Genomic DNA, 15,398 nt, shown 5'->3' on the forward strand with positions numbered 1-15,398 from the left:
TTACAATCCTCTCTCACTTTATCCGGGTAATGGGCGGGAGGCCTCCCTCTTTCTCCTGAGATCAGTAAACCTAGACTGACCGTTCCAAAGAAGAAAAGCAGAAACTGCTTAGTTATAAAGAGAGTGTGGTTTGAAAAGCATTTCCAAACAGCTGCAGCATGTGACGACCGTGCTTCCCCGGGGCCCGAGTTTGGCTCTCCGCTGAAACCAGAAACACCGCGCCGAGAGTTGACCCGTGGACCAGACCTTCCTTCTGTCCCAAGACCCACTTCTTCACTGTGAGGGGGCTCTGATTCCCGTGGCCAGCGGGGTGAGCAGGCGCAGAGGTCAGAAGGGTGCAGAGGGTCCGGCGTGCGGGCCTGGCGGTGGGGCGCCAGGGGCAGAGCCACACCGGGAGCTCTGCCCTCGTGATTTCCCCCACAAATGGTTTAAAGACAAATCAAAGTGCAACGCAAGGCTCACAGCCTCTCCAGGGAGGAGCTTCGGACAGGACGACGGGCGGGAGGGCGGGCCCGCAGGCAGGGGCAGGCGCGCTAGTGCGAGGGCTGCCGCGGCGCCGGCGGCCCTTCCCAGCCCGCTGGGCGGGGTTGTCTGGAATTGGCCCTTGTGAACTGCCCTGGTCACCCCACGAGAACCCGTGGGCCTTGCCTCCTCCTGGCTTTGGCGTCACTACTACTGCTGCCCGCCGCCCACGAACGGGGCTGTCCGGGCACAAAGCGGCAGACTCTGAGCAAAACAGGAGATAGATGCCGTTCTTCCAAGAAAACCACAGTTTCGGGGGGGAAAAAAAAAAAAAGAAGAAGAAGAAGAAGAAAAAAAAAATTTTTTTTTTTTTCTTAAGTAATCATAGAGAAAAATACTCTCCAATAGCTGCAGCACCAACAAAATGTGATGAGATCTGACAGAACGTCCAAATACCTGTAGGCGTCCACAGGGGAAAGAATTTGATAAAAATGTTTTAGTCACTGACTACATGACTGCTATCTGAAGAATTCAGATAAGATATAGCAAAATACATCAGATATTTTTTGTTTTCAATTATAACTTTAGAAATGCAAATTTCTTATTTTTTTTTTCTAGATCACTTATGGTCTACGTCGTAAATCTGGTTTATACTTTTAAACCATGCAGAATAATATACCTGCAGAGTAAAAGACAAAGTTGAAATTCAAAGATCTTTTTCGATTAAAAAAAAAAAGATTTCAAATGATTCTTTTTAATTGTGGGAAAAGTAATTAACGTGGTATTTTTGCCGAGTGGCGCAGAGCTACCCTACAACTCCCGAGCCTCCACTCCGGCTTGCGCTGCCGCTAAGGCCCCAGCAGCCAGCCTGCAGCGGCGGTATCGCCCGCCCCTCCCCGCCTCCCCGCCCACCCTGGAATGTGTGTGCACGGGGCGCGGGGCGCAGGGCGCGGCTCAGACCATCGACTCGGTCTCCACGAGCCCCTGCGGGCCCTCCTTCCGGGACAGCTCCAGGACCGCGGGCTTCTCGATGCCGCTGCTCCCGCCTTCGCCCAGAGCCTGGGAAGACAGGCCCTTCTGCTCTTCCTTGGCCTCTTCAGACCCCTCTGGGTAGATGACCAGGAAGGTGGCCGTCAGGAAGCCCAGGAAAGCGCCCACAGAGGCCACCATAGGGATGACGCGTACAGTCCCGACCGCATCGACCACGCTGCCCAGGGCGGAGGCCACCAGGATCTGGGAGATATAGACCTGGCAGGAGAGGATGGCACAGTCTATGCCAAAGCCACGCTTGGAGTTCCCGGGGCTGTGGTGAACGTACTGCAAGAGAGGAGGACACAGGCATGAGGGCCGGGGGCCAAGCCGTCGATCATCCTTCCCAGGGTTTGAACGTTAGCTCAGAAGCCTGGACACAAAACCTGCCTTCCCCCTCAGCCTGCGTGTCCCCGTCCTCACCCGACTTCTATCGAACATATAGCATTGGAGGTTCTGGCCCCTGCGATCGGGCAAGGAAAATAAATTAAACCTATTAAGAACTGGAGTATACGTATAGCTGACTCACTTTGTTATACGGCAGAAACTAACACACCATTGTAAAGCAGTTCTACTCCGATAAAGATGTTTAAAAAAAAAGAATTGAAAGGGCTTCCCTGGTGGCGCAGTGGTTAAGAATCCGCCTGCCAGTGCGGAGGACACGGGTTCGAGCCCTGGTCCGGGAGGATCCCACATGCCGCGGAGCAACTAAGCCCGTGCGCCACAACTACTGAGCCTGAGTTCTAGAGCCCGCGAGCCGCAACTACTGAGCCCGTGTAAGCCCGTGCGCCACAACTACTGAGCCCGCGCTCTAGAGCCCGCGAGCCGCAACTACTGAGCCCGTGTGCCGCAGCTACTGAAGCCCGCGCACCAAAGCCCGTGCTCCGCAACGAGAAGCCACAGCAATGAGAAGCCCGAGGACTGCAACAAAGAGTAACCCCCTCTTGCCGCGGCTAGAAAAAGTCTGCGTGCAGCAACGAAGACCCAACGCAGCCCAAAATAAATAAATTAATCCATTAAAAAAAAATACAAATGAGAAACAGAAGTGTTGTCTTTAAAAAGAATCGGAAAGCAAGAAATAAAGCTCATTATCCGTGGATGATGTGATTGTGTATGCAGAAAGCCCGGAAGAATCCATAAATACACTACAGCAATTAATAGAATACACCATATTTAGGGAATATCATAAAGGCTCAATACTATAAACTTTGAACTCTCTCTAAATTGATATATGTAATCAATGTGTTTCCAATTAAAAAAATCCCAGAAGTTGATTCTAACATTTAAATGGTCAAGAATACCCAAGACAACCTTGAAGAACCAAGCTGAAGAACTTAATACTACCAGGTGTCAGGTCCTATTATAAAACTACTTAAGACAGTGTAGCATCACCCGTCTAAGGACAGACAGAGCCACGGAAGAGAATACAGAGATTCCCCCCAGACAGACACCTGACTTACGACGATCACGGCCCGGCAGTGCAGGTGGGGACGCTGGGTCACATGGCCATCCCCATCCTTTGTGAGGAAGCCATAAAGTTCTGATCTACCTCAGACCACACACACGAAGTCTACCCCAGGGAGGCCACAGGCCGAGGGTGCAGGTGCGAGGGAAGACGTGAGCAGGAACGTCCCATGCAGCAGGGCCGGCGAGAACCCCAGAGCCGCCCACAGCTGGTGACCCTGCCCCGGGACCTCACCCGCCAGCCCCCCACGGCCCCGCTGGCCACACACCTCCTTGACGTCGTGGTACTGGCCGAGCAGGGCGTAGGGGCAGTAGGAGACGCTCATGGAGACAACGCCCATGGTGCTGATCATGATCATGGCCACGTAGACGTTGGCGAACACGGCCATCACGGCTGTGCCGACCGAGAAGCCCAGCGTCCCCAGCACGTAGACGACCCTGACGCTCAGCTCGTAGCTGTCCAGGTACTTCTGTAGCAGGGCTGCAGCGAGGGGCCACCACCGTGACCGACAGGCACCCCCCCGCGGCACCCAGCCTGGCTCAGAACAGGTGGGCGCCCCCTCCTCTTCCCCCGCCAGGCCACAGCTCGCCGTGCCCCCCTCGGCTGCCAGGGGCTCCGCACCTCAGAAGGAAGTCGGCGCCCTTGGTCCCAGACCCCAAGACCTGGTGCTATCCTGCAGCTCCCTGGGGCCCCCCTACGCCGCAAGGTCAGGCCTTCCCGATCCTTCCACCAATCCAGGCACGCTCAGCACCCTCCTGGGCCCTACGCCCGGTCCTGCCTCGAGGACTGAGTTGTTGCTGGTTTTCCTCGCGAGCACCCACCCCTCCTGCGTCTGGAAGGACAGACTCCTGCTCGCCCTTCCGGACCCGGCCCTCCTGGGAAGTGCTCTATTAAAGCATCGACGGCACCGTGGCCCTCGTGAAGGCTGCCCGCTGCCCCTGGCCGTTATCTCGGTCATCCTCAGGTAAGAGCACAGGCAGGGGGCCCGGCCCAGGCTCAGCCAGGAGACCCCTAACTGCGGCTCTGCCCCGTTTGCGGAAGGTGTGCCAGCAGGTCGCGCCCGGGACTGAAGCCTGTCCCTCGCACCCCTATCCTCCGGGACACAGCTGGCCCCAGGGAAAGGCTGCTTGTCTCCTCCGGCCGCCCTGACCTCCGGCAGGGCCCAAACACACCGTATGCGCTCAGGCAGGACCCAGGATGCCTGCCCCACCTCCCCCGGCCTCCTGGCTGAGGGCACAGCTCCCGGCGTGCCGCCACCCCCCGAGCCGTGGTCGGACCCCTCCCCGAGGAGCCTGGGCAGGCGCCTGCCCAGAGGACAGCCCGCGGCGGGTCTCAGGACACCGGTTCCCGGCATCAGGCTAAAGTGGCTTATTCCCAAGATGAGGATGAGTGGCTTTCTACGCTGCCGTCCCTGAGGGGTGGCCCTGTCTGGTCAGGGCCCGCCGTCCACAGAGCAGGATGCCCGTCGGTCTTTCCAGTCACGGAGCACGTCCAGACAAACGGCTCACCTGACTGGGGGCCGCTTACCTGAGCAAGTCGCACCGGTGGCCGCGTAGATGACCAGGCCCCAGCAGCCCATCTTCACGCCCGCGTTGTAGGCCTGCCATGCAGTCGAGTTAGATGGAGCCTGTTCCAGAAACGAGACTGGGGTTCAGGGGGTGGGGACAGCGTGCCGTACCTCCGGGCAAAGGAGGTCATTTACGTCGAAATCTACATCTCGACTGCAGGCAAGCCGCGTAGTACAGCGGTAGCACCACACGGAGGAGGAACGGCCAGGGCCCAGGGCCGGGACCTGTGGCAGAGCGTTTGCAATCCCGCCCCAGCCTCGCTCCTGCCCCGTGTCTGGCAGATGCGACTTGCAGCTCCTGCCTCGGCCCCCGTGGAGCCCAGAGGCCGCACGAAGCAGCTCAGACAGTCCAGGACGGTGAGGACCACGTGGGGCAGGAAGGCCGGAGCCTGCGCTGGGACCACCTCGGACCCCCCGGCCCGACTCTGGGCGACACGGGCACAGGTGCGAGGCAGCTGATGCCACGGGGACTAGGAGCCACGCCCAGCTGGCCTGGCCACGAGCCAACAACATCGCTGTTTTAACCCTCTGCACGCGGCGTCTGTGCACGTCTGTACACGGCGGGAGTGGGCCTTCCTGCCTCGGGCTCCTCGGCGCTCCGGCACTTGCCAAAGCCTGCCGTCTGCTCGCCGCGGACCCCACTGTGAATGCCCTCTCGGGGACCCGTGACGACTCCCGATCGCGTTAACAGGGGCGCGCGCTGGCTGGCCGCGCACACGCACCCCTGCAGCTTTGGGGGCGGCCTGCTGGGCGCCGGGGCGCCGGGGCACCGGGCCGTCACCGCAGCCAGGCTCCGCCCCGCCCTGCCCCGCCCCCGCAGTGCCCCAAGTGGGGGTCCCCGGGCGCTCACCTTGGGGTCCCCCTCGAAGATGACCTGGCCCATGAAGTCGGTGTAGAACACGGCCTCGGCGATGACGGAGAACCAGGTGAGCAGGTGGCAGAGGCAGAGCCGCACCAGCTCCGGGGGCATCTTCAGCATGGACAGCCAGAGCAGCCGGACAGTGGTCTCGCCCTCGCCCTCCTCGCTCTCTGTGTCCCCGCTGGACGTGGTGGCCCCGCTCTGGTTGCGGCGGCGGCAGCGCTGCCGCTGGCGCTTCTGCAGGTCGTACAGGTCGCTCATGCTGCGCGAGGGCTTGATCAGGACCACGGCGTTGGCGCGCCGGTAGCGGTAGCGGTGGGACCCAGTCTTGCCGTAGTAGGAGAAGGTGCTGGAGGCCTGCCGGCGGAACATGTGCCGGCGCCGGCGCCCAGAGCCCGCCGTGGCCGAGGGCTTCCCGTCTATCCGGCTGCAGCCGCCGAGGCCGCCGCGGGGCGGGGAGCCGCCTCCGTTGGGGAGCCCGGCTGTGCTCAGGTGGTTCTCCAGCAGGGTCTCGTCCTCCCCGGCGGGCTCGCAGAGCAGCGGGGGCAGGCGGGGCGGCCGGGCCCGGGCGAGCTCCTGGCTGGTGCTGCAGGGGGTGCCAGGGTAGGAGGCGTCGTGGAAGATGGAGGGCTCGATGTCGTGCAGGAAGAGCAGCTCGGGCTCCAGGCCCAGCGCGGCGTCCGGCACGTGCAGCACCGAGTCGCTCTTGCTCCGCGCGATGCCCGCGTCCAGGTAGTCCAGGGCCAGCTCGTGCTCCGACTGCACCTCGTCCGGGAACAGGGCGCCGCCGTCCAGCACGCCGGCGCGGGGGCCGGGGGCCGGCGCGTCGGCCGCGTCCACGCTGCGCTCCGGCTGGGGGCCGTAGTGCTCCTCGTCGATGCTGAACAGGTGCAGGGCCACCGACACCGAGAACACGATGGCCGCGAAGAAGAAGAGCACCTCGTTCTGCGTCCGGAACCAGGCGCCCAAGAAGGTCTGGGTCCAGTCCAGCCCCCCCAGCACGTAGCCGACGGCCCCGCCGAGGCCTGAGGGGCGGGGCGGGGCGGGGCGGCAGTGAGCGCGCGGGCGCCTCGGCCCCCAAGGAGGGAGCCGAGCCGGGGGGAGCCCAGACGGGGGTTCGACCCCCCCACTCCGCGCGCACACACACACACACACACACACACACACAGCGCACACACTGGGGTCCAGGGCTGCCGCTCAGAGAAAACGGGAGGAACAAGGAAATGAGGAATGACACCTGAGCCCGGGTTCGGAATCCTGACCTGACAGGTTCCGGCTTCGCGGATTAGGGCAGAAACAGGCGGCTGCCCGGGGAACGCTCTCCGCGCTAACCGCCATCCCCCGAGCTCGCATTCCCACACTCCCGGCGGATGGGAAAGCTGCCCAACTGCAGGGAGCGGCCAGCACAGGGCCCTGGACTGGGGCCACCTGGCTAGCATGTCCCCCGCCCCAGACCACAGTCACTTGGCCCCGCCAGGATCCCAGCTCACTGCCTCGCCCACCGGCGTCTGAGACAAAAGCCTCACGCGGAGGCCGCGGGAGCAGCCTCCTCCAGCCCTGCCGAGCGCAGACAAGCCGGGTAAGGACCGGGCGACGGCGAACGCGGGACAGGGGCCTGGGGGCAGGGCCGGGGGCAGGGCGCGCGCTCACCGGCAGAGAAGGCGTGGATGTTGAGGGCCATGTCCTGCTCTTCGCTGTCCACCACGTCCAGCAGGTAGGCGCGGATGGGCCCCTCGGTGGCGTCGGCGCTGAAATCCAGGACCACCACCCCCAGCACCGTGAGGACGATGCCAACGGGCTGCCGGGTGGGGACATCGCCGAGGGACAGACCTGACAGGGCACAAAGGAGCAGCCGATCTCGGCCCAGTGGCAGGCAGTGACCTCCTGGGGAGACAGCGGCCTCCCACCCCAGCCAGAAGGGCACGTGCTCCTTGGCACAGCCTCCCCCTACGGAAGGAGAGTTTTGTCTTTCCTGGCTCTGGGAAGGAGGCTGTGAGCCGTGATCACGCACCTGCCTCAGGTGAGTCCGGCCCTGAACCCAGAGACCAACCTGCTCCCCTGACAGCTGAGCTAAAGCTGGTTTTACTGGATTCACCGCCGTGGGACCGAGGGGCACTCTGTGCACAAAAGTGATGAGGGGGCACTGGGCTCATGGTCTGGAACCCAGGACCAGCCCCTGAGCTCTGCAGATGAGGCGGGTCTCAGACACACCCGCCCTGCTTGAGGGCAGGGAACCTGCTGGCTACCTGGACCCTGCAATGCCCGGGAGCAACACAGGCGCAGCAAGACAGAGGGCACCGGGCCGGAGCTCCGAGCCGCTGCGTTTGGGCCACAGTGGGCCGGGCCCACCTGCACACACAGGTCCTCGAGAGAGCCGCAACATGCCCTCTAAACTGTGCCCGTGGGTGCCAGGAGGGCGGCACCCCCGGACTCCTGATCCGGGGGCATCTGGATGGCGGGGAGGTGGGTGGGCGCTCAGCTCAGGGAGGCCTTCCTCGGCCGCCCCCACCAAGCTGGCACTAAGCTCGCCCCAGGCGGCCTCACGCAGCCTCTGAGCAGCTAGCCGAGCGAGGCTCTGGCTGCACAGCGAGGTTTTCTGCGCCGCCCTCCCCAATTCCTGAGCCTCCTGGCGTCAGTGAGCCCTGCCTGAACTGATGCAGACTTGGGGCAGGCTCGCCTATGTCAGAACACAGATTAAGCCTTCGACTTAGAAAGTCGTTGCCAGAAAACAGGGTTTTGTTTTTCACCAGTGCTGACAGTTGCTCTCAAGCAAAAGCTATTTTCCCACATGCAGTTGTTTTAATTGAAAACAAAACAACAACAAAAAGAAGCAAAACAAACCACGAGTACACGAAAGAAACAAACAAAAAAGTATCACACTAGGTCTGGACATTTTCAATACCAAGCCTAAGAAAAGGAGAGAAAAAAAAGAGAAAAGATAATTTCTGAAATAATGCTGGAAACAGGACGTGGTGTCAGATACGCATTAAAAACAAACGGATCACAACAGGAAACGCTCCCTGAGAACAGGTTCCCACGGCGTTCCCACGTGGGGCCTGTGGCCTGGCCACCGCCCGGGCGCCCAGGGCTCCGCACAGCTGCCCAGTCCGGGACCAGCCGGTCCGAATTCTTTAAACCTACACATCTTATCGAGCCCCGGTCAGGGCTCTGCAGGACACTCACCGATGGCAGAGCCGTTAAGGAAAAGTGCCACTCCAAAGAGCACGCCCACGCACAGCACGAGGATGAAAGGCCGCCGGCGGCCCCAGCCCAGGGTGCACCGGTCACTCGCGGAGCCGATGATGGGGGTGAAGATGAGGCCAAGGATGGGGCTCAGGAACCAGGTGAGGCTGTAGTACTGCTCCGGAAGGCCTGCAACAGACACGCGGGCCGTCACACACGTGGGCGGGCGGGCGCGCTGCAGACCACCTGCCCCAGGCAGCTCGGGCCACGCGCACACACCCCTGCCAGCTAGAGAGCCCCCGGGCAGACGTCCCCACCTGCCAGGCCCGGTGTCTGAAATCAGCCGAAGCCCGACCGGGAAGCATCAGGTGGCCCCGAGGCCAGACCTGGGCCGAAGAGCCGCTGTCCCGGGACCTGCCCAGGGCGCACTCGGCAGGCGGGCACAAAGCGTACGGTGCAGGACACAGGACCCAGCGGGCCCGGGCCGCCGTGCACACGTGGAGAGGCACCTGCAGGGGCGGCGGCACGAGGGCAAGACCCTCTCATTCCTCTGGCACCGACCAGGGCCTGGGGTCTCAGGGGCTGCTCAATGCCACCCTCCGGGACCAGGCACTGAGCCCGTCAGCCCAGAACAAGGCAGGCCGGGGACTGACGCCCTCCGCTCCCGGGATCCCGGGCCTCACAGCTGAAATCTATCACGAGGGTCCTGCAGAGGGGCCTCGCAGCCACTGACACACTAAATGACCCCAGCAGTGGGCTTCTGAGTGGCTACTGAGGGGCGGCAAGAGGGGAGGCCTCAGTGTGTGTCCAGCTGGAACCAGGAGGTTGTGCCTGGTGCTTAGTCCTCCTAACTGCCCAGGGAGGCCGGGATCACTGTATCCATTTCACAGACGGGAAATCTGAAGCTCAGAGAGGTTTAGGTAGGCAATCTGCCCTGGGTCACAGAGCGAAAAAGGAGGAGCCTAGGACTTAAACCCAGGGCCGCCTGATTTCAAAGTCTATGTACCCCCCGCCCCACTCTGCACGCTTCCTCCCTATAACACAAACCCCACGCCCGTCGCCACCGGAACAGCGAGAAACGAGTCGGGCTCAGTCACGCGCAGGACGACACGGCGGAATCCCGCCCATGCTGGGTGCACAAGGGCACACGCTGTGGGTTCCGTTTACACGATGTCCAACGGGGCTAGAGGAGTGTCTGCTGGCAGAAGCCAGGGTGCTGGTCGCCCGTGGGAGCGGCAGGGGCTTCGGGCTGCTGTGTTCTGATCTTGATCTGGATGGGGGTCCCCGGTGACAAGCCACCCGGCTGGAGACCTGGATCACGCACCTCTCTGTACGTCACGCGTCAGTGAAGAGTTTACATTAAAAAATAAAAGCGCGCCTCGGCACGCCAGCGATTGTTAGCTAACGTTTCACACCAAAGACGCTGAGAAACGGAATGTCGTGCTGAACTACTAAGAAAAATAAACTGTGTGGGAGGAGGAAATCGTTTTCAAAGGAGGAGGGAAGCACCTTTCAAAATCGTTGCTAACGTGCCCATTAAAATATTTACGCATTCAGCCTAGAATTCAAGGTGTCAGCCTCGACCTTTACACCACACAGGACCTTAGGAAGGGCGAATTCTGCTCCTGATTCAAGTCAGCAGAACGTGCTGGTATTTCAGGAAGTGAGAAGCTTGCCGAGCGTGCCCCGCTGACAAGCGGCGGTTTACACGGCAGGCCCGGGTCCTCGGCGTTCGCGGTCCAAGTCAGGCACTGAAGGAGAGTAGCGGATGGGGTGCCGGGCAGCGGGGGCAGAGGGGGTGGGTGTTTCTCTGGCCATGGCCGGTCGCGCTCTTTACAGAGCAGACGGCCCTGCGACCCCGGCCGGGCCCCTCACAGGGGACAGGGGACGGGGACGGGAGGTGCGGGACCCGCGGCATCATCCCACGCAGCTGCCTGGATGTCGGGGACACGGGAGGAGTCAGCACTGGATCCCTCCCGGCACCTCAGCTAGGCATGGCCGGAGGGAGGCTGCCGGGCAGGGCGGCCAGCAGGGCCCCGCTGTCATCCCGTCGCTGCTCAGAGGAGAGGTGTTCGTTCCAACCCCTCTCCTTCTCAAGGTCAATGCTCTGGACCACGACTGAGCAACTCGGCGGCCCCTTTTTGTTAAGAACGTTGCTGCGTTTTTTCATGGTCGAAAAAGATCAAAGCAAGAACATTTCCTGACATGTAAAAAGTGTCCGTAAATAAAGTTTTACTGGAACGAGGCCACACTTGTCCGCTGATGAACGGCTGCTTTGAGCCCCACGGCAGAGCTTGGAGCTGCTACAGACACGCGGCCAGAGCGCCAGGAACATGCGCTCTGGCCGCGAGAGGAACCGCCTGCCAACCCCTGCTGTAGACGCAGCGCGGCTGCGTGCTGTCCACGGTTTGTCTGTCTCCCGAGGTGTGCTCGCTCGGCTCTATGACCGACATGGGAAAGAGGGGTGCGAGATTTCCCAACAATGACTGCGAATGACTGCTGGATGCTGCCCGTCCGTCTTGGCTTCACCCGTGTCTTAGGCTCTGTTCATCAGGAGCACACGCCCCTCACTCCTGAGCCCACCCCTCCATCCTGTGAGCTGCCCTCTGTACCCCCGGCAACGCTTCGTCTGTATCCGAAGCCCCCTTTGTCTGGGGTTAATACTGCCCCCAGCCGACTCAGGCTGCCAGTTCCCACCTTGTCACCTCAGCCCCTCTGCATCAGTCACGGTGTTTTACGAGAAGATGGGCGGGTCTTGCTGTTCCATCCACTCGGGTGTGTCTCCTCGCTGGCGTGTGTTTCGTCACTTACATTTAGAGTAACTGCTCACGTGGGTGACGTCAGGGCTGCCGTTTTACCACTTGCTTCCTGTCTGCCCCCTCCTGGGGTCTCTGTTCCTCTTGTTCCTGCCTCCTTTTGGTTAACTGAGTATTTCTCCACATTCCATTTTCACTTACACATTGGGTTTTTAGCATTATTTTGTAGTGGCTGCTCTAGAGACTGCATTACATGTCAACTTTCAGTCTATTAGTGGATATCGTTCACATCACATAAAAAATTAGTGACTGTCTGTGCCCGTTTGCCCCAAGCCCCTGTATGTTGAAGCTGGCACATACGTTTCACCTGCAGACACGATAAACCCCACGCTGCGCTGTGAGTTTTACCTTCAACAGTCATTCATTTTAAGAGAATTAACAGGAAACTGGCCTTTTATTTTTACCCACCCATCTTACCATTTCCATACCCTTCCTTCCTTCCTTCTTCCTCGAGATCCCAGTGTTCGTGTGGTATCACTTCTCTTCAGCCTGAAGAACTGTTTTTAGCTTCTTCAGCATTCCTTACAGAGGTCTGTCTGCTGAGGACAAATGCTTAGAATTTACCTAAACTCTCTTTATTTCACTTTTCGTTCCTAACGGATATTTTTGCTGGATACAGAACTCTGGGTCAACTCCTCTCCCCGCCAGAACTTGAAGACACGATTCCACTGTCTTCTGAGAAGGCTGTGACAGCCCACATGACTACATACATGTCTTTTCTTCCTCTGGTGCCTTCGAAATTTCCCCTCTGTTGCTGCTTTTCAGCAGTTTGACTATGGTGAGCCTAAGCGAGGCTTTCTTTACATTCATCCTGCTTCACGAAGCTGCAGACTTAAGCTTCCACCAAACTTAGGAGGTTTTCAGTTAGTTCTTACTTCACATTTTGATGCCCCATTCTCTTTCCTCTCTTCCCGGACTCCAATTACACATATATTAGACACTGCCCCACTGCTTCCTGAAGCTCTGCTCATTTCTTTTTTCAACCTTTGTTCTCTCTGTTCTTCATATTAAGTCATTTCTAGAGACCAATTTCTTAGTGCACTGAATCTTCTCTCATCCTTAAGGTTAATTTTTATTTCAGATGCTGCATTTTTCAATTCCAGAATTTCCATTCGGTTCTTTTTTAAAATAGCTTCTATTTCTCTGTTGAGATTTTCTACTTTCCACTTAGAGCCTGTTTTCCTTTGTGTCCCCGAGCAGAGTCAGAACATGTCTGATGATCCCAACACAAGTCATCATCTTGGGGTCAGGTGCCTTGTGGCCTTTTCTCTGGAGTGAAGGTCATGTTTTCCGTTTTCTTTTCTCCCCAAATGTCTAATAGTATTGAGTCGTAGCGTAGACACTGTAAAACGATGTGTGGCAGAGACTATATGCCGTTACCTTCCTTCGATGAACAGTGATAGATTCCCCCCCAAAAGGTCAATAACTGGACTTTGAATAATTCTGGTAGAAGCGTTTCTGCACAGATACGCGGGTATAAAACACATACAAAAAATGAACATAAAGATTCCTTCTCTCCTTAAGTACATCTTAGAACAGCCATGACTGAGTTTAACTTGATATGTATCTCAGAGCTTAAAAACCCAGGAAATTAATAACAAACTTTTGCACAGTTTAACTTGAGGCACATGCGTTTACTGTCCTAACACTGGAAATACTTTCCTGACATTTGATTTGATACTCTTATTGGTTAAGATTTTGCCCTTTAGAAGTTTTCCTAGGAGAAAATACAAGAAAAAAGTATCTATCCAGATTACCCATCACTCTTTGAACATTACAATTTAGGAATAACATGATCTTAAAATAGGTCAATTTTGAAAAACACTGACAAAATGCTGGACTGTTATTCTTATATTCAGGATCTCCTTTTGAAAAAGAAATGAGTATAAAAAAGTAATTCTGTCCTGACATTGGTGGGATGAGATTACATTCGTACTGTTCACAAATCCAACACACAAGAGTGTCCGTTTTAAATGAGATCAACGCCAACAGGTAACAAGAAGTAGAGAAGCCAACTTTAGGGGATGCACTCATCCTACCCAGTCCCTCGCGGGTTTTACCAGCGTTGATACTTTTGTTTTAACAAACAATTGACTTGGCTGGACTCGAACTCAAAACTGTCTCCCCTGTTTTTTTTAGCTTTAGCTAAAAAAAATCTGTCCCATTTCAGGAATTGCCCAGAGATACGAGCAGAGATGACAAATGGAACTTGGGGTCCCCCATCAGCTCTAACGCTGCCCTTGGGTTCGGATACCCAGCTGTGTTTTAGCCCCTCTGGGCGGCATCCTGGGAGGCCAATCTGCAGGGAGAAAGCCATAAAACAATGAGAAGCTCACCGGGGGCCCGGCCCTCCTCCTATTTTGGATGCTCTGAGGGGAAACTGCACGGATAAAACTGATCCTTGAAGATTCGGCCTCTTAGCTGGAGGGGCACAGACAGTGGCCAAGCGCTTGCTTCTGGCCATGGGCTCATTACCACAGTGGCGACCATGTGCTGAGAGGGGCTACACGGCCTGGTCACAAGAGAACTGCTTGTCCACACTCTCTCTCTCTGGCCTACACAAACATTCTGTGAACGTCTGTGAGCTGCAAGGCTCTGCGTCAGACGGGAGTAACTGAAGACCGACCACAGAGGACACCGGAGTGCCCAGGAGACACGCCCCGGCCCCAGCTCGCCCTCGGCTGCTAAGTGCCCACCGCCCACCCCCAACCGACCGCGCCGGCAAATGTGGGACACTCTGGGTCTGGCCGATGGAAGGAAAGCCTGTGCTCTTCCCAAGTACATGCTACGACATGGACACGCGTGGAGAGGCTGGCCATGCAAGGCGACAGAGACAGCCATCTTCACCGGAGGCGCCCCCTGGAAAGCCGGGCTTCTCGCCCCTCCCTGGGAGGGAGCACGGCGTGAGCAGTCTGCACTGCCCCGGGACCGCTCGGCGCCCGACAGGAGCCCAAAGGAGCCCTCAAGTGGCAGCTCACGCTTCAGCACCCGACAGGCTGACCCAGTGCCAGTTCCCCTCGGGCAGCGGCATTTGCACTCCCGGGGCCCCTGTGCCTGCTGGCCGTCGTGTGTGTACTTTGCCCAAGGAGCTGCTGCGCTGAGGACACTGGCCTGCCCGGGTTGAGGGCGCGGCTCACCCCGCACGCGGAGTTTCTGAGGTTCAAGGGCGCGTCACCAGAGTCACACTCCATTCCATAAGCCTCTGCTCAGGCTGGAGTGCCCGCCCGCCCGCCAAAAAGGCTCCTTTGCACCAAGCTGTGCCCTGTGCTAAGTTTGCTGAAGGTGGCCTTTCGGGGCAGGGCTGTCGGGGGCGCCTGTGCTCCGTGGGCGCAACCCCTGAGACGCAGAGGCGACCTCTGACCTGTGTGACAGTACGAGGGTGAGGTACGAGCTTCACAGACGTGAACTGGCAAGTTCTGTCAACCTTCTCTGAAAACACACACGTAACTGAAATTAAAACGGGCGCGCGATTTAAAGGGGCTCTTAGGAACTCATTAGGAAAGTTGTCAAGCTGGGTGCCGGTCAGCAATTCACCCCACACCCGTGTCCTGCTCGCCCAGAAACACCACCATCACCAGCCTTCGCACCACCCAGGGCGCTGGCCGCCTCAGCAGGGAGCTGGAGGGGCTGCAGGTACGTACGGATTACCTGCTTTGGGGGCTCCCCGGAGCCTGGGCCGCCTGCACCAGCGCATCGACCCCGAGAGACCGAGGGACGTGGCTCGGGGCTGGCGGGGAGTCAGGCCCTCAGCCCAGCTGCCCCTTCAGCTTTGCCCTCCGCCCCCGCCAGCTCCAGCCTGTCCGTCCGACAGCTGCCGGGGCGGCCGGGCTGCACCTTCCTCTGGTTACGGTGCCATCGTCGCCCCCCACCCGACCCTGTTCAAACGACTCCTTCCTCACCTCCCGTTCCCTCCGCCTACTGCAGCCTGGTTTCCCCCCGAGCCCCCACCCCCACCCCGAAACTGCCCTCGGAGGTGACCAGGCCACCTACCTACCAACCCAGCTGGCCCTTGTTTAT

The 15,398-nt window shown here is 58.8% G+C and overlaps 1 protein-coding gene across 1 annotated transcript in view; it reads right to left on the reverse strand.

The window, feature by feature from the left end:
* Nucleotides 1–1,104: 1,104 nt before the first annotated feature.
* SLC45A4 (solute carrier family 45 member 4) overlaps nt 1,105–15,398 on the reverse strand; it is a 31,183-nt gene continuing 16,889 nt past the window's right edge. The window contains exons 2-7 of the mRNA XM_055091264.1: nt 8,566–8,754; nt 7,033–7,212; nt 5,374–6,407; nt 4,484–4,583; nt 3,225–3,436; nt 1,105–1,779 (exon numbers count right to left, since the gene is read on the reverse strand). Of these exons, the coding sequence (XP_054947239.1) occupies nt 1,417–1,779; nt 3,225–3,436; nt 4,484–4,583; nt 5,374–6,407; nt 7,033–7,212; nt 8,566–8,754 (2,078 nt within the window). The 3' untranslated portion in view covers nt 1,105–1,416. The remainder of the gene's footprint in view (nt 1,780–3,224; nt 3,437–4,483; nt 4,584–5,373; nt 6,408–7,032; nt 7,213–8,565; nt 8,755–15,398) is intronic.

Source organism: Physeter macrocephalus, chromosome 15 (assembly GCF_002837175.3).
Source record: "Physeter macrocephalus isolate SW-GA chromosome 15, ASM283717v5, whole genome shotgun sequence".
NCBI lineage: Eukaryota > Metazoa > Chordata > Mammalia > Artiodactyla > Physeteridae > Physeter > Physeter macrocephalus.